The 19,182-nt window shown below is 39.5% G+C and overlaps 2 protein-coding genes across 5 annotated transcripts in view; both read right to left on the reverse strand.

Moving 5' to 3' along the window:
• Window positions 1–6,351, reverse strand: part of ccdc40 (coiled-coil domain 40 molecular ruler complex subunit) — a 29,214-nt gene extending 22,863 nt beyond the window's left edge. For both annotated transcript variants that reach the window (XR_014892795.1, XM_085277912.1), the window contains exons 1-8: window positions 6,288–6,351; window positions 4,566–4,705; window positions 4,075–4,168; window positions 3,843–3,958; window positions 3,582–3,665; window positions 2,619–2,838; window positions 1,836–1,993; window positions 1,602–1,724 (exon numbers count right to left, since the gene is read on the reverse strand). Coding sequence is in view for 1 of the 2 variants with exons in the window: in XM_085277912.1 (XP_085134038.1) it covers window positions 1,602–1,724; window positions 1,836–1,993; window positions 2,619–2,838; window positions 3,582–3,665; window positions 3,843–3,958; window positions 4,075–4,168; window positions 4,566–4,694 (924 nt within the window). In the remaining variant the exon portion in view is untranslated. The remainder of the gene's footprint in view (window positions 1–1,601; window positions 1,725–1,835; window positions 1,994–2,618; window positions 2,839–3,581; window positions 3,666–3,842; window positions 3,959–4,074; window positions 4,169–4,565; window positions 4,706–6,287) is intronic.
• Window positions 6,352–7,581: 1,230 nt separating this feature from the next.
• The window catches only part of LOC146573244 (testis-expressed protein 2-like), a 35,746-nt gene continuing 24,145 nt past the window's right edge, over window positions 7,582–19,182 (reverse strand). For 2 of the 3 annotated variants that reach the window (XM_085277913.1, XM_085277914.1), the window contains 6 exons: window positions 18,459–18,558; window positions 12,654–12,780; window positions 11,186–11,299; window positions 10,673–10,882; window positions 10,247–10,367; window positions 7,582–9,527 (listed from right to left, as the gene is read on the reverse strand). In XM_085277913.1, the coding sequence (XP_085134039.1) occupies window positions 9,378–9,527; window positions 10,247–10,367; window positions 10,673–10,882; window positions 11,186–11,299; window positions 12,654–12,780; window positions 18,459–18,558 (822 nt within the window). In that variant the 3' untranslated portion in view covers window positions 7,582–9,377. The remainder of the gene's footprint in view (window positions 9,528–10,246; window positions 10,368–10,672; window positions 10,883–11,185; window positions 11,300–12,653; window positions 12,781–18,458; window positions 18,559–19,182) is intronic. The other variant, XM_085277915.1, reaches the window with a different exon arrangement.

A 19,182-nucleotide genomic window follows, 5' to 3' on the forward strand; every position in this document is an offset into this window, starting at 1 on the left:
CAACATCCTGTTGGAAGTAGCCGTTAGAAGATGGGTAATATGTGGTTGTGGTCATAAAGGAATGAGCACCAACAAGAGTCAGGTAGGTGTGGTATTTCATCAGTGCTCAGTCGATACTGAAGGATCAAAGGTGTGCCAATAAAATATCCCCCACACCATTACACCAGCACCATCCTGAACAGCTGATACTGTGTGAATTGCCTCCACTTCCTGTTCTTATCTGAAGGGAGATTCACCCTTAGTGATTTTCTGCAGTTGTATCCCATCTGCTTCAAATCATGCATTCAGAGGTGCTCATTCTGCATACTTTGGTTCTAGCAAGTGTTTATTTGGCTTACTGTTGTCTTCCTATCAGCTCAAAGAAGTCTGTGTCATGATCCTGGGTCTTATGACCCAGCGGTTTGAATTTTTGTGTTTTGTTATTTTGTATTATGGTTTGAGTCCACCTTGTTAGTTTAACGTTTTAGTCCCTAGGTTGTTATGTTTAGCTATTGGTTGTCAGATTTCCTTGTGTAATTGCTCCTACGTCTCCCTCTGTATATTTGTGTTTATATAATTCTGAGCTCCTGTGCGTTGTTTCCCCTCGTGTTTTGTCCCATGTTTCCCCTGCCCATGATGTCAGTCCTCTCTCCGTGCTCTCTCTCCCCTCCTGTCTGTGTCTCTGTGTTCTTCCTGTGTTACGTTTAAGGTCTGCACCTTGGGTTAGTATTTTCAGTTCCGTATCCTCCCTGTCTTGTTATGCGTAATTGTCCTCAGCTGTGCTCCCATATGTTCCCACCTCACTCATTACCTTCTGTATATTTATGTCAGAATCACCCTCTGTTCCATGTCGCGTCGTCCCTCATAGCTGTGTGTGATTCTCGCTGTGTCTTCTTGTGCATATTATAATTAGTTTTTCCCAGTTTAGTTTCGTATTGTCGTATCGCCTGTTTCCCAGCAATAAAGCTGTGCTTTCGAGTTTACTCCCCGTGAGTTTGCATTTGGGTCGTCTCCTGCCTGCACACAGCCGAAACATGACAGTCTGGCCATTATCCTCTGATCTGTGGCATCAAACAATTTGTCTCAGACAACTGCTGCTCAAAGAATATTTTCTCCTGGTTGTGCAGTATATCAGCAGTTTAAAAAAAAGACTGTCTCATGTGCTCCAACAACCATGCCACGTTCAAGGTCACTTAAATCACCTTTAAGAGACCTGTTCTGATGCACAGTTTGAACTCCAGCAGGTTGTCTTGTCCATGTCTAGATACCTAAATGCAAGTACTTGAATGTGAATCCATATATCAAGGAAAATTTTCACTCAATCAATCACTGGATAAATGAACTGGGCTATTGTTTTAATGTTTTCAGTTTTACTAATCGATATAAAAGCAATATTCACATCAATGAAATATTTATTTGCTATGGGTAATATGAAAGTTGACACTTTTAATAGTGAAATCACCCAATACTAACTAGCACCTTATCTCACTAGCTCACTATTTTGCTTTTATGTCCAAAAAAAGGTCTGGTGGGCAACTAATTCTTGTTCAAGCTGCAGGGATAAAGTGCTCATCTCTTCATGTAAAGATGCAGCATATAACCTTTTACGGCACAGCAGTTACCTCTGAGAGAGCCTCTTTGGCTGTCTGTGTCTCCTCTGCATGAGCACTGGTTTTGGACTCATACATGGCTATCTGCTGCGTCAGCCTGTCCAACTCCTTTGTTAGTCGCTCCACATATAAATCCTGATGTAACAGATGAGTATTTTCGCTTAGTTAAAATTATGTTGATATACCAGATAGTGTATATATTGACAAATACAATCAAATCGTAATAATTTACATGTGAGTGTCTACCTGCTTTAATTTCTGGTCTTCTGCCTGGGTCTTCTCAGCTCTCGCTTTGCGTCTAGCGTTATTCATGGTTTTGACTTCAGAGCGCAGACCTTCACTGACTCCTTGGATGAAGATGAGATACTGTGTCATGCTGTCTAACTGCGCCTGTAGCTGGGACTCTGAGGGAGGACAGAGGAGAGAGCATAAACATAATGGCTCGAATCACAATTTCAGAAACATGAACAGATACAGATGTTGCCTTTCTGTTGCTCAAACAGTATTACATAGGCCCAACAAAGGCTGCTTTTAAAAGGGAAAGATTAAAAAATTATAAAATCTGTTTACATTTATTTTAACTTCTTAACTTGCGCCATTGAACTTTTAGGGTTTCACATCCATCAGATTCTCACTTATGCTAACATAAAGCCAAATGCATAAAAAATAGTTGATCTTAAAGCTCCAGCTTTCTGGCTGAAACGTGTAAACCTAAGGGGTGAATATAAAGAAGTTGCATAAAGTGGAATCCTAATGTAATTGAATTTTACAGCATTTTATTTTATTTTACTGCAGGCTGAGTAACAATCATTAGTAGTACGAGTGAACTCACAGTGGAAAACAACCCCAAACAGAGAATGAAGCTTGATTCGGATGGAGGATAATAGTAGCAATAAAGTTCTCTTTAAAAAAAAAAAACCAACATAATTGTAATGTGGTCATTGGGACAGACATCAAGAGTCATATAAAATCAAAACTAATCCTGGATCAGCACAAAGACACAACCTCTAAATGACAGTCCAGGCTCACCATTGGCTCTGGCTTCGCAGACCTTTCTGGTCATGCTCGAATGTTGACTCTTTATCTCCTCCAGCTGGTTCAGAACCTGCTGGTGTTTGGTTTCGGCTTGTGTCTTGGTCTCATGGAGGTCATGCAGCCTGTTCTGCTGTCTGACCAGATGCTCCTGAATCCTGAAGACCTCCACACCTAATTCCTGATTGTGGCTAGCATCATCCTTCGCAACTGCATGCTGATGGAGGAGGAGAGCAGTTAGAAATCACAGAAAAATCAATAATTCTAGACGATAACCGACTTTATACATGCTTTTATGTTGGGTACTAAAATGGCTTTCCTTCATCCAGGACAAAGCCTGGTATAAAAGTACTGGTTCTACTTATTAGTGGTTGCCGGTTGGAACTGGAACTGAAAAAGATTTTATTGTATTTGTAACTTATTTCCAACATTGTAACCCTTTTGGGGACATTTTAAAAATAAATCTGTGACCTTCAAACATTAGTCATTATATGAACATTATGTGAACCCATTATGTGAACATATTCAGATAATGAGGGGAACTCTTAAAATGTTTTATACAAAGTGCTTTAAATTTCAACTCATTACATATGAAATATACTGTACTATAAATCAATATTCGCTATATACACCATACATGACATTTAATATATTGTGTTTGTCATCATTACCCATTTGAGTGATGAAGGCCTCACACCTTAACCCTGCAACAAGTGTTTTTCTTGGAAAGGTAAACAGTTTGTGGGTGTTGCATCTTTCCTAAACACCTGTCGTATGTAATACAGAAGATGTGAAGTGTTCTGCAGTTGCCATACAGTTCTACAGCACCATCTTCTGGGCATTTAAATAGAAAAGTTGCATTTGTTTGTATAGAAACTAGCTTGTTTGCTCCTGCATGTGTGAATCAGTGTATTAACTGAGCAAAGATGGAGAGAGTTTTTGGTCAGAGAAGTGGCCGACCTTTTCCCTCAGTGTATGGTTAATCCTCTCCAGCTGTTTTCTAAGCTGGATTGTCAGAGCAGCTTGTTGTCTTCTGACCACGGGCTGCCAACAGATTAAATATAGTATCAGTAACGTCCCAGTGGAAGACAAAGATATGTAGTATTAATGCTTCACATCCATCATAATTCAATTTTCTTTCTGATGAGCACTAAGACAAAAATCGATTCATTATTTAGTAAACACACTGGTCGTGTAAAGATTAAAGGTGAAGCTACAAACATGCTCAGGATCAAGAATGATCAACTCCTCTTCCTCATCTTCTGGCAGTGGCTCATGATCCTCCATCTCCTCCGATGTGTGTGAACGGTGAGCCATCTGAGCAATATCCTCTTGCACTGAAATACAGTGAAAGGCATCATTTAACCAAAAAATAAATAATCATGTAAAAAGGGTACATATTGCTATAGAATATATAGAAGTAAATCCCACAGAGGATTAATGTGGGACTTACTTAAATTTGTGGCCGCAGGGAAGTTTTCATCCACTACAGTGAGGTCATGGTAACGCTGGGCAGCAGGGCTCTCTGGCTGTGGTAGTGACTGAGCCTGTGAGTCCGGAGACAAACATGAAGCATGAATAGAGCTCCTTAATAGCTGCTGTGATTTAAACATTGAGAACTGTTAGACTGAAGATGTCAAACATGAACCTGCCCACCAAAGGGGCCAAACTGGCTGAGTGAGTGGTTTTGCAAAATGTAAATTTGCAAAGAAGGAGGACACACTTCTTTAAGAATGGATCCTGTCATGAGAGTCCAAACTGCTGATTCCATTTGAGCCAAATGACTAACACTACTGCAATATTTTGTGCATCCAACAGTTAAGACTGTGAGTGCAGCAGCACAGCACCTGACCAAACATCCAAACTGCATCAGTGTTCAATGACCTGTTGCTAAAATAGCAACAAAGTAAGGAAACAAAACCACAGCAGATACACATATCAAACCTCTTTGTAATGTGAGGCAGTCGCTCCAATGTCTTCTTCAGCGTCGTCACTTCCATGATGCAGGTTGGGATCTGTCTCATTTCGGGGGGAGCTTTCCTCCCTTCCATCATCATCTCCTGGGTTCTGCATTGGACCTAAAACTTCACATGAAGATTTATATTTTCTCCAGGTGACTAATATGTGTATTTGCCCCAAAGGTCAAAGGCTAATGGTGAGAGAGAGAGGGCTTTTGAGAAATTTTCCGACTTTTTTCTTAGCAATGCTGAAAATATAAGAGCAAATATTTTAACTTGTGGCGCTAATCCCTTTTTTATTAGTCAGCTATTGTCACGTTTGAAGATTCTGAACATGTTTTCTTTTCTCAGATGTCATATGACATGTTTCACTTCTATAACAGATGTCCTGCCTGCCATCTTGGGTTTTGATTTAATGGGCTGTGGTGTTCTCTCAATTATAAATGCAAAACTGCCAAACAGTAGTCCAGTCATTCTTAAAGAAACAAAATTTGGAAGTGGATGTCTGGAGTCTTTTGGCTAAACAATATCTATGAAATCTTTTAATCAGGTTTCAGGGTTTTCCCACAGTGTTAAATCTTCTCTCTTGAAACTGAAAAATTATATTCTAGTTGATACCTGTTCAGGTGGTTGTTCAGTTTTAGTTCTGCTGAACTTGAGTGCTGCTTTCGACACCCCATGACTTACACACTCATGACTTACTCTTTGAGGGCTGTGTTGGAGTCAAGTTTTGACTCTTAAATGGTTTAATCTAATATTAAACTCAGAAATTTCTAGTTAGCATTGGATAATACACTTCTGCACCAGCATTATCACATCTACAGGTACACAGGGGTCGAGTTTTTTCTATGTCCACGCTCCCTCATGGTCAAATTATTTGTCAAAATAGCATCAGTCTAGATTTTGCAGCCTATTTTACCTTTGAATCGTAGAAATGTTATATAAGACTGCTCAATGAGTTTTGGATATAAAAAATACAGTGTCCTACGGTTTCTTACACTTAAATGAGTGCAAAACAGAGGTCATATTGTTGTGTGTTGCCCTTCCACTAAGGTCCATATAGGTCTGCTTCCCTAACCTATGGAATCAGGGTGGGTCCTTCGTAATTAATAAATAATAATGATCAGAAACAATCATTATCTCTTTCAGTGCGCCCCAGGGCAGCTGTGGCTACAATGTAGCTTGCCATCACCAGTGTGTGTATGTGTGTGTGTGAATGGGTGGATGACTGAATGTAGTGTAAAGCGCTTTGGGGTCCTTAGGGACTAAGTAAAAGCGCTATACAAATACAGGCCATTTGCCGTTTTTCATTATACACAATGAAATTAAATTAGTAAATACATTGCACTCATTATTGATTTTTACAATTTCATTTGTTGACCAGAACTCACCTTATATATTCAAGTTTTTCTGAGCCTACTTGAAAATGAATAAAATATCAAGTGGAAATCTGAAGATTTCCGGGCTGGGCTTATGGGTAACAAATACCTTCCTTGTATTTAAAATTAGCTATGTTTCTGTATTCTTGCTAGCTTCGCGCTAAGTCCTCAACAATAGAGAGGGTTTGTGAGGATCACAGTATAATAACTGTCAACCTGACTTTGGCGCTTTAATAGTCAAAAGAACAATTTAGAGTTTGCGTACCAATACCATCGTACTATATCGTACCAATGATATAATTTAATTTTGCATTTAGGATACAACTTACCACGGTAGCGTTACGGGTACAGTCGATAAAGGTTACTAGGCAACCGTAAACTTCCGTAGCTGGCGTCTGCGCAGTCTCAGTCAGACATCAGTCGCTGTGGCGTTTTAACACACAGGTAGCACGTAGGATGTACGCGCTTATTTACGACCGCTTACAGAATAAAAGTCATTTCTAGGAGTTACTGACATGTTCAAAGCTAATTTCTTAATGCTGTGGTAACATTTTTATCTCCAGCCAACAACTGTGAGAGGGCTGGAGGAGCCTGTAAGAGAGTAGACAAATATTTAGATGCAATTTATGGCCTCATTTTGGGCAGTGATCTTTGTTTTGATAATCACATAAATACGGTTTAAATACTGCTTTCTATCACTTAAAGGTTATATCTAGGACTATAAAATTCCTGTCTCAAATTGACTATGAGATGCATTCATCTCATTCATGGGTTTAAGTTGGTTATATTATTGCAGCACTCTATTTGAAGGACCAAATCATCAGCACAACATCTCTGGCTTATTCAAAATGCAGCAGGCAGAATCCGTACAGGTAGATGGAAATTTGACCTCATTAACTTAGTTTTGAAGTTACTTCACTGGCTCCCAGTGCTATATATACACATTCTTCTATTAGGTCACAAATCTCTCAATGGTTTGGCCACCCAGTATGTCTCTGACTTGCTGACTGTCAAAAACCCAGACTGGGTCTTTTAACTGTTCTCAGAATCAAATCTCAGTCTGTTGAGGGTGCTTTCAGTTTTCTGGAACAAGCAGCCTGCTGACTTGAGATCAAAAACAGACTCAAAACCTTTTTGTTCACACAGGTCAATAAGTGTTGTTGTTTTGCTTTGTTCTGTCTTTAATGCCTTCAGTTTCCGTACACATTCAGTCTCATGTATAAAATGTCTTGTATAAATAAAATTGCCAGAAGGAGAAAAGAAAGGAATAGGGAAGAAGTGTTCAGTGAATCAATTCCACTTCCTGTCAGTTATGATCATAACGAATTACAGTAGTCCAGCCTAGAAGTAATAAATGCATGAACTAGTTTTTCAGCATCACTCTAAAACAGAATATTTCTAAATTTAGTGATGCTGTGCAAATGGAAGAAAACAGTCCTACATATTTGTTTAATATGTGCATTGAAACATATCCGTCTCTTGATGGCAACAGTTATAAAACAGTATGTAAGGACTGGAAAAAGTTACATCACAACTAAAACTTCCAGACGTGAAAGAAAACGATGAAGTTCTTGAGTTCTTTACCTATAATACCTTTAGGTACAATAAAGAGATGGTTACAGCTCCAACTATAAGCTTTAATAAAAATCAACGTGATTTAAGTGATGAACTGAGCCCAACATCAAATTATTATTAATCTATTATGAAAACAAGACCCACTGCTAGAGAAGATAAACTAAGCATTTGCAACCCAAATTGTGAGAAAGCAAAAAACAACAATAAAAAGCTTTGACAAGATTTATTTTGCTCTATAAATAAGGCAGATACACATAATCACTGGATTTGGCTTTGAAATTAAAATGTAAATTTTAAAAAGTCATGAATAATTCACAGATACAAATAACTTCATGAGCTTTACATATATCATCAAAAAAATTCTCTTTTAATTCTCTTTATACCAAAAACATTGACACAAAACCTGAAACCATAACCCACTTAGACTTCCAAAATACAAGGAAAAAAAACCCCCTCAACATTAACGCATGTACTGTAGTACATCTGTAAATGTCACTTCACAATGCTTTGTCAATACAAGATGTGTACCTGTGAGCAGAAAGAGCAGTCCAACTCTGGGCCTAATTAAAGGACTTTGGTTAAGATTAGAAACAAAGTTAACGAGCTTTTTTTTCTTTTTTCCCCCAGAAGGGTGCACATTCTTGGCAATAGGTTTATGAACCAGTCTGTACCTTAGCTTCACTGAAGTGTCCTTCTACATACAGCGTGGAGGTTAAAGTCGTTTTAAAGCACTGTCACATATCTTAATTAAAACTGTTAAGTGCATCGATAAATAAGCCACTCAGCTCTCCGTAAGCCCGATTATCGAATAGGACATGTCTAAAATGATATGCAAGGAGAGCTAGTGTTTATCATAAGAAAACCTTCATTAGTATTTGTGCAATAATTTGCATATCCCAGTCAAATGTTTGCCGGGAGAAAAGACGTTTCCATTCAAAAACAACTGAAGCCACAAACACCCGTACGTACATTCAGCAGACGTGTTACAGGGCTCTTACTTCTCAGACATACACTTATAGTCTCTATCGTTTTAAATTCTATGTAGCATTTCTAACATTGCACTTATTTGTTGCGTACTTGTCATAAGCATTAAATTTACGCTGTGAACGACAGTTCCTACATGACGCATGTTTGCTCTTGAGCATTTCTTCCATGTTAACACGGATAATGGCATCAGTGGCATTAATAAAAAAAACAAGGGAAAAGAAAAAAAAAAGAACAGGGTTTGGCAAGTGAACGGGGTGTTCAAGATCTGGTCACAGCACAAATCAATACTGTAAGTTAACACCTGATTAAAAGTCGCTGACACAAAGCCACTTAAAGGTTTAATCTTTTTCGGTAAATAAACATCAAGTATCTGATTTATTTCGCCTGTTTCTCTAGAAAAATCTACATACATCACGCTGTGAGCACCACTTGCTCAGTCTCTAAACTAAAAAGGCCTACCATGCGCCGTCTCACTGTCTCATCACGTGCAGGCTGTAAGGTATGTGGTGAATGCTTTCACATTGACATGTTCATAGCACATTATATACTTATATGTTCTCCTCTTATTAGCTTAACCCCCTCCCGGTTTTGAGCCAAACGTGACTCCCTTCATATGTCCATCCTTAAACTCTAAAAGACAAATCAATCTATCCTCTGATAAATACCACTTAAGGGAGCAGCAAGCAACAGTTTGTTTGTCATTAGTGTTTATTTGGTCGACTCTACCTTGTTCTTGTAGAATTCATAGTCTATTCTATGGGAATGTGTTCGTGTTACAGTAGCGTCAGACCTATCTACTTTGGCTCCGGTTTCCATTCTAAGACCCTGTAATAGTTAGGAAATACTGTAAACAATCATCATGGCTGGCTGGTGCTCTCCCTCTCTGGCTGGGAAGGCTCTGGGTCCACTGGGGGGCCAACTAAAGGGCCACCAGCTGTGCGTGGGTCCATGGCAGAATGCATGATCGGCAGCCACACGTCATCCATGTTTGGCATTACAAGGATTTTCTAAAAGATGGAGAGATAATGGACAGGCAGTATTTAATATGCTTGATTCAGCGTGAAACCTAAAGTGAAGTGGTTAATTTGCCCAGTTTATTAATAAAATGCACTCATGTTCCTAGTGCATTAATTGACTAGACTGAAAATGGGTGGAAAATTTGAATAATTTCTAGGGATTTCTGTGTGTCTTGGGTCTGAGTGAAACATCTCCATTGGTAGGTGTTCAGGAAGCATCCTAGTCAGATGCTTGAACCCACTCAACTGAATCCCTTTGATGTGAAGTAGCAGCAGCTCCCTAACTAACATGCCAGATGAGTAAAAACTGCCAAAAAGGTAATTAAGGAGCTGAAATGTTGACTGTGTAACAATCTACAGCTAATGATGTTAACACTTGTTTTTAACCTTCACTCCATTACAAAAGTGCATGCACCCAAAAATGCGTCTCAAGTGCATCAAATCCTCTAAACACCATCTGCTGTTGTCATAATTGTGCGCATGGTTGAGGACTACAACTGCTGGCATCACTGCCTTGCTCTACACTTTACCCTACATACTAATATGCATACATAAATCCATACATAGACGAAGACCATAAGCACATCAGCAAAGTGTGTCTTTTTAGCTCTACCTTCTGTACGGAACCATAAATAAATGTTGCTGTGCTCCGAAGTATGACTGTGTCAGTGACTTACAAAAATTAAAGAGAAATGTTGTGTTTACAATACCTCGAATTCCTGCTTCAGTTTTTTCTCTATCCAGTCTGTGACATGAGCCAGAGTGACTTCTCTTTCTCCCAGTTTAGGTCGTGCCTTCAGTTCCAGGTGAGGTGGTGTCCTGAAGCCATACCTGCACCAGAAAACAATCAACACCCTCACCATCACGGCTAACGACTGACATATGGCCACCACTAGAGGGCAGTAAGAGACTGTATAAAGAAATACACATTTATTTAGCTGAGTAATTCCACCAGTTCTGGGTATCCTCACAGTTTACTTAATAAACAAAGGTAGTTGGATTTAAGTTTAGGGTAAAGGTATCTGGAGTCTAAAAAACTGTTTACAACAAACGTGTTGTTGTCATTCTGGTAAACCTGCACCTTCACTCTGTGCATTCCACAGGTTACACAGCAGGACAAGACTTTCTTCACATACCATATCCTGTCAGTAGGAGGAGGGGGAATGTTGACTGCCAGTGTTCCTTGGAGCTCCTGCACCTCCACCGTGAGCAGCAGCGGTGTGTTGGACACTTCTTCCATTTTCTTTTTGATGAACTCCGTCTCTGTGGCCTTCTGGAAGTATTTGGACTTTGTGATCTTGTCCACAAAGCGCATGATCTTGCTCGATTTATGTCCTCCAACAAAGCTGTATTTATTAAAAGGAAGATTTGGGTTAAACAATGCAAACTTTCCTGTAATCCAATAATTCTATTTTTTCATTTTGATTTCTTCTATTATTTAGTTTTATTAGTGAAATAAATACAGATGTGACAGGTGAAATTATTTTAGAATTAGTGATCAGAAATGAATTACACATACATTTTTTTAGACAGTCCCAGTTCCAATTAAATTTAACCAGTACTTTTGTAACCTGAAGTAATCATAACACTCATTTCCTGTTTACATTTACAGTCCTTTGATTACAAAAAGCACGCCCCTTTACACTCACCCCTCCGCTCCAGTCAAATCATTGGAAACATCTGAGGAGTCTTCCTCATCTGATGAACCTGCGCTGGATGACTCTTCATCACTGTCAGCCAAGCAGTAAGTTCGTGGCCTGTATCTAGAAACACATGAACAAATAAATGAGGATTGTAATGTGCTGGCTTCTATGCATTTATTAACAAATGCAAACGGTTTTGCTTTGTGTTTTTTATCGTTTTTAATATGCCATCTATGATTACTCACATGCACACATGCTTATAACGCTGTTTTAATAAACAACTTAGTAAGTTACTAAAAAAGAAAAGAAAAACAAAGCTTCACGAGAATTATTTTCACAATTTTTCAGGTGGTGTACACCTTGTTTCCTCATGAGACCTTGAAAAAAAAAAAAAAGCCCCCTTTCCCATTATTTTTGGGAATCCCCAAACATTCATATTGTAGACCAGTGGTTTTAATTTGCACCTTTTACACCAAAAAGCAATGGAAGAATTGACAGGACACCTGTATCCGTATCTGTCATGTGACATGTTCTCAGTTCTTCTTTTGATTGTACTGTGAGACAGAGGAATTTTTGACAGCCGACTTTGGTTCAGGCCCAGTGGTCTAATCACTTTCAGACGTGATGTTTAGTTTCCAAATGCCTCTTTGGCATGCTTAGCAGAATGGCCAATGTCTCCTGACAGTTGCTGAAATCCCCGAGCTGACTGAAGCCAGAAGATAGAAAGATTATTATTTTTTCTCTTGTCTTTAGACGGTGGGTTATCTGTATGGTTAGCTGACGTTTGCTCAACACAAGAAAAGTGATCCTTTGACAGGAGTGACTGGATGAGAAATGGATGGATGGCACAGATGACTGTCAATACATGACCTTATCCTTATTTAATGTCAGAAAATCAATGCTGTCAGATACTTTTTACTCTTTCAGAGCTTTCTAATAACTCTTGACAGTAGTACAGAGTGTCACAACATACCAGGACTTGAAAAAAGTGGAATCTGTGCCTCCTGATCTGTATTTACATTAACATACTAACATGTTACTGCTCTGTAGTGCAAAGACGTAATCCGAGGGATGAAAATGGAGAGAGATGAAGTAAAAGCTAATGAGATTATAGCTGGTATTAGGAAATGACGACTCCCAAACTAAAGAAACTGTAACTGGAAAATGAAAGCTGATGCTGATTAAAGCACTCACCGAGGGAAGAAATGCATCCGATTAACAACCCCATATAGGCAGAATCCAAAGTTAACAGCAGGGAAAAAGAGGGGGGGGGGGGGGGAGGTATAGGAGACAGAAAAGACAAAACACTGAGAGAAACAGGTGAGGTACCGGACAGTGTACTAGATACTAAAGACCACACGCGTTGTTTGTCCCAGGAGAACCCCCCCCACCCCCCACAAAACTCTGCATTAAATCCAACAAAGGCTGTTCCAACAGGTGCACACAGTATTGTGGTGGAGATCGACTGTCTTACCCATCTTTGCCAAATTCGCCAGGGCGCAGGCTTTCTCCCTCCTTGCCCAGGCGAATGAGGTTCATCTTGGTTTCCAGGGTCATCAGGAAGGAGCCACTGTAGGTCATCTCTAGGTCAAACCACAGACCTGAGGGGGAAAAAAAAAAAAAAAAAGATTACTAGGAAGGTCGATATGAGGAAAAAAAAAAAGTAAGATATGAAACTGCAAAATGTAAGATTAGCAGATCACTGTTATATTGTAAAAAATGGCTTCCCAATCTGAGTCTATTAGTGACAGTGGAAAGAAACATAATTACTAATTTTGAAGCTAAAACATTGAGAATCTTCCATTTCACAGTCATCCTCACCACCTCTCGTCTCAGACTTACTCTCACTATTCTCATAAAGCTGTGCTGCTCTTTCTGTGGCACCTCTCATTCCCCTCCAAGCATCACTAAAGCAGGGAACCCAACTGATTTTATTTTCTTGATCTCTCTGCTTAGATGAGAAAGACACACTGAAGCACCCCGAGAAGGAAGGGAAAAACTGGAAGACATCCTTTAAACGTAGGCGGAACAGTTGGAGAGCACACAGCTTTTCCCTAAGCCTCTGTTTGATAACAGCAGGGAGATCTGGCTGCAAAAAACAGGGCTCTCCTTTCCCTCCTCTTTTCTTGTTACCTCTGTACTACCAAATTTGCTGTAATCTGATAGTAGAAACTTGTTAAAAATCTCCATAGAAAGCTTGGCTTGACTGGGGCAGGCTGTGTATGCCCCCCCCCCATGTTTCCCCATTTTTTTCCACCCCCAATTCTCTCCTTATAAAATAGTCACATGGTCTTTGCGTGCAAAGACTTACTATAAACTTGTTAGTGTGTTTCTCTTGGCACCACTAGAGGGCAGCAAAGTTTGAGAGATGAGGAACTGATGAACAGCAGTAGGGAGCCAAAAAGTCCACAACCTGGGTAGTTATTTAACAGCTTCGTGACAACAGCCCATCGAGAACAGGCTTTTAAATCTGAACAGGATGAATTAAGGGTCTAATCTGAAACCTTTTTCCCTACAGTGGGCTCAGGTGGGCGAGACAGCTATTGTGGGTCAACTTGTTCCCCATCAAACAAAAGTGATCTTCTTTTATCCTTGACGAAACATTTTTGGGATTGAAAAAAAAAAAAAGTGCAATATAATTTGCATGATATATGACCTTCATAGTCATCAGTTCTATACGTGAGGAAGATTCTTGACTAATGTGTTAGACCACACTGTCCAACATCATCATTAAAAACACCAAAAAAGGAAATATCTTTTGAAAGAATAGTCTTTAATCCCTGCAACAGAGATACAGAGACTTGGAGAATCAATGTCCTGGAGCAGATAATGGCCCCACACCTTTACAAGTGTTCTAATAACTGGAATGTTGGTGGTTTGGTTCCTGGCTGCTCAAGTTTATGCCTTTGGCAAGATACTGACCCCTAAAGGTCCTGTAACATTGTGATGTAGGAGAATGCTCTTTTTGGTTGATGCTGGATCTGACTTTAGCACATTTCAAGCACTTTTTCTTATCACTGCAATGCAGATAACAATCAGTTATATCTCTCCTTTAAGGACTAAGTTGCAGATCTTGCACAGGTGCTCAGACGTTGGGATGGCTGACAGTTGTCTCCACATTAATGATGGGAAAACAGAAGTCCTTGTTTGTGCTCCCGACACTTTTGTGGTAGGTAAGGTAATGGAAACTTTGTATCCTTGGTGTGCCAAGTGAAGTTCCATTGTGTCATGCTGAACTGGAGCTTGATGATCATGCCTTTATATCCATCACATTTGGATTATTGCAATTCACTGTTAATTTGTCTTAACAAAGCTTCCCTAAGTTATTCAAAATGCCAGTGGGAGGTTTCTGACTAAATCTTCTAAGTACTTATGCGTCACACTGTTGCTAATTTGGCTGCAATGGATCCCCATTAGCTTCAGGGTTCACATTATGATCCTGGTTTTGACTGTTAGAGCCTCTGAAGTGCTATGATTGGTCAAAAGACCAAACATGCTGGGATGTTAATATAGGTTGTTACTTAACAAATCATCTGTAATACAGATATTTCGGCTTTGGATACTTGTTGTTGCTGTTTAAGTATTAGTACTATCAAAATGGAAAGGTTATGATGGAAACTTGTTCAGATATTAACAAGAGCTGACATGTGGGGAAAGTACACACAGGACTGAAACTGCATGCTTTGTTTTCACTGTTTTGCTGCCTTGATACCGTTGGTTTGTGTTAAATGACTAGATAATGCCATAAGTTTGCTGTGCCAGACAGAAACACAGAGTTAAAGCCGTTAAAGACAAAACCAAAAGTCGAGGGGGTGAAAAAAAAAGGACCTGGAACAAATGAAAGTACAGAAAGTACAGAGAGTTAGTAATGTCTGACAAAACAGCTGGTTAAAAATAGACAGGAAGTCAGAAAGACTGTGGGGCTGAAAGAACAGCTTCGATCAGCTGAGCCTACAGGGCATTGATGGGCCCACCAATTTGGAGAGGTGTGAGCTGACAAAGAAGATGACCTCGGTGCAAGCAGCTGGATCAGAGCAGTGCTTCCCTAATTAGGGTGAAGCCCCACCAAACAAACTGCAAAGAAATACCTTCACATATACAGGGAGGGTACTTGTTTTCTTGTGTCCATCAGAAACTGACATTAAGAGAAAAAAAAAAAAAAAAAAAAAAAAGCATGTAACAACAAACAAGCATGAATACAAATGTGCAGGCACGTAGATACAATTGCTTGCCAAGCCATGCACACATGCACAGCTGAAAAGATTCATCGATCCATTGCACTCAGCAGGATTGTTACAGGAAGGAGCGGCATGAGACGAGATAAAGGAGGACCTGAGCTGCCTGAAGGATTCAGCCTCTACAACACCAGTGGAAATTTCCAAAGGAAACCTAAACTGACCATTTTGATTGCAAGTTTCCTAAAACCTGAAATACCTGGCATAAAAATAAGATAAAACACTTGCCCCCGACCTCCAAGAAATATGGCTAAAACAAAAATCAAAATCACAAATTTTAATTGAATGTAAGTGATATCTGTCAATTCACTTACTGTCTGTGATAAAGAAAAGAAACCTCTGGCAACCTTAGCTGTTTGGGGAGTAAGTGCGATAAAAACTGATAAAATATCAACATCATCAGTGAAAACGAGCTCCATGCGAACTGATTATGTTTAGAGAGACTTCTGATGGGTTTTTTGTCTGGAACTGAACCAAGAACTACTGTTGCCATCTCAGCTGGAGACACAATCAATTCCTGCCCTTATTATAGAGTTATGTGAGTGCTGCTGCAGTGATGAAAATGAAGCAGTGACTCATAGCGTTGGGATGAGAAAAGAGTGAGTAGAGGCACAAAGAGGAAGATGAAATGAAAGGCAAAGCAAGGGGAAGAGAAAACCAGGAAGAGAAATAGAAGATTGTGCATGCGAAACAGATGAAAAGAGAGATCAGTTACAGAATGTAGAATGACAAAGGTTACGTTGTACAAGCGAAAGGAAAGCTCAGTGCGCCTGCATTACTGAATAGTCACAGAAGTATTCATGTAAAAGCTGCTTGTGCTCTAGAACATGCATAGTTATGCAGAGCTAAGACCTCACATAGCTAAGCCTCGATTTATCTGGAGCACATAAAACCATAAAACCTGCTAAAGAGCCGTGAAGTACAACCTACCTGTATGGACTGTGCTGTATATGAGAACACAATTAAATTTCTTTAGACTTCTAAACAAAGCCTTACACTTTAAATAAGTTGTATTCTGTACAACAGTCTGTAGCATGTCTGCTAAAGGGTTTTTTGTCGTTTTTGTTTTTTGCATGAATCAAATGTTACTGTACACCAGTTCCACTCATACATCCATACAGTTAGCCAAACTCAAGACAACAATACAGGAGCTCAGGGTTATGAGCTTTACTGAACCGACTCCTGCCCCTGCCTGACAGACTGAGTGAATAAACGGCTGTTACTGCCCAGTACAAAAATTTCTATTTTGCATGTTCTTGAATGGAGCAGTTTTTCTTTTTATAGGTGTTAGCAAAGACTTGTGTTATCTCCTTTGGGTTATTTTTTTTTTTAAATTATAATTAGCAGCAACCACATCCAACCACAACCACAGAAGTTATACCAGGTAATGATGTGGCCCTAACTTTCATATGTTGCTGTTTCTACTGCTGCTATAAAATACTTTTAAAAAGACCTGTACTATACTACATATTATATCATTTCCTGCTCCAAATTTTTATTGTTGGACTCTAGCGCAGCAGTCAAAAATAATCCTTATTTATTTGTTCTGGGTCTTGTTGCAGCCCCTCGTTTTTGCCCTCGATCTGGGCCAACATTCTTCTGATTGGCTCGCCTCACAACTAGAAGGACTAAACAGCAGTCGTGCTTGGATATTCCAACTCACTTGAGGCAACTCTTGTGAACTGATGCAACAAAAATTTAAATAAAGATGAAAAAGCTGAGTCGTTCCAGTTTAACTAGTTCTTTTTTGTTGTCAGTGTGGACAGGGTTGCTTTCAGTAAAGTTAGCACAGCGATCGCCGGTGTTGTTGTTGTTTGGATGGAGAGCGCAGTCTCAGAATTGTGAACTTATTAGTCACAGCAAAAAGTCTGGGAAAGAGACCCACGGCCAGTCATGAGGCAAAATGTCATTTCTGAGTTTTTTTGTCCACCAAGCTTTAAAAATGACATTATCTAAAGTTTTGACAGTTTAAAGTCTGGAAGTCTGGACTGCAGAGGTGTCTGCCACCAAATATAAAAAGCAAAGTCATAGCAAAAAAATCTGAGTAGGAGTTTTTGTAGAAAGAAAGCTTTGACATATAGTGTCATGTTTGCTTATGAAAAACTTGTCTATGTGACCTAGAAAACTACAGTAAATAAAACTAGGCTACAGTCCGTTTGAGGTTAGTCACATTCATGTTTGACAAGAGATTACAGTGACATTTATAGTAGAGCTGATGTTCAGACAATATCAGCTATAGATAACAGCTACTCTTAAGTGGTACAGAACTGTCTATATTTATAAATGGTCAAAAACGCTGAATATGTCTTAATTCAAGTTGTGTTTCCATAAGTGAGATTTCCAAAAGGGAGCAATTTTGCAAAAGTAAAGTTAAATTATTTTTCAGTTTGTACCATGGAGACATCTCCAGAACTAAGAAATGAAACCAGTGTTTGAGTGCCAAACCCTGCAGTTCCTTAAATGGCCACTAGAGGAAGACCCCGACAGCGAGACTCAATGGTAAAATGCCCAACAGATCACAGACATGTTCACAGCATGCTACAAAATATGATTTTGCTCACCAACAGTCAACTGTCATCCTATCATGGTTAGTAAAATTGCAATATCTAATCTGTATTTTGCTTAGCGCTAATTAGCACTGTATCTTGATAACAAAGCTCACCATTAGCCATTAAGTGTTAACAAACAAAAGAAAAATCCCCTGAAAGCTGGAACCCAGATCTGTGACAGCTTTATACAAGCAACACCAAACCACTTGTAACTTTATAGATAACAAAGATTAGAATTTTACCCCTTATCTTTGTTATCTCTACCATGGGCATAGCTATCTGACTATGAATGGCCTGTGTGGAGGTGCTGTGTTTTTAAAAACACGAGATACTCGAATGTTCTCCGTGGCAAATATTGCACAATAACTAGAGTCTTCTGAGAGAGAAAAAAAAATAAAGTGCACAGAGCTCATGTTTGCCAGTGCATCTTTTAGTTGTTCACTGTGTGTGTGTGTGTGTAAGTGTATTATGGTTCCAAATTGATTTGTCTCTTGCCTCGATAGTTAATGCAGGGTTTAGATGCCCTGAGGATTCTGGGAGTGGTCGAGCCCATGTCCAGTTCTGTCAGGGTGAGCTCATTCATGAAGTAAGGCAACTGAAAGACACAAGCATACAATTTGGCTGAAGATACTCTCCGAGTATACTTAGTAAGCAATAACAAAACAACAAACAAAAAACCTTGACAACAGCAGATATAGAAGTTAGAGTATCATTTTTCAAAATCTAAATCAGTATCAAAATATTTTTCATGAAGTGAAATAGGTTTTGCCTGGGGGGGGGACAGGATTAGAGTGAAACTGAGGGGCCGAGCAGCTTCTTCTACTGCACTAAACTGCATGTGGCGCTGTAGAGGGGGGTCAGGATCGAGACGGCTGGGAGGGGGTCTCCAACTTCTGTTTTGATTTCGACATATTCACACAAGCCAGTTTGCTGCATGGTGCAGCTGCAAGTTGTGGTTAGAGTGGGCGTCTAGTTCACGGAAGACGCTAGCCGGTAAACAACAATTGAACTTTCATTTTTTTTTTTTTTTTTTTCTTTCTAAATGACATCAGAAACAGCAGTATGCGACATTACGTGATGGCAGAGCTTCAGTTCATCCTTTGTCATTTTTTTTTTTTTTTTTTAATAAATAGGACAGGGGGAATGAATGAGAGAAAGAGGGGGAGAGAAAGAAAGAAAACCAAAGGGGAGAAGAGACGGTGAGAAGGGGGGGGAAGAG

This window comes from Mchenga conophoros, linkage group LG6 (assembly GCF_057382185.1).
Source record: "Mchenga conophoros isolate Kocher_MC1m ecotype Shallow Benthic linkage group LG6, M_conophoros_male_GT1.1, whole genome shotgun sequence".
Classification (NCBI taxonomy): Eukaryota; Metazoa; Chordata; class Actinopteri; order Cichliformes; family Cichlidae; genus Mchenga; species Mchenga conophoros.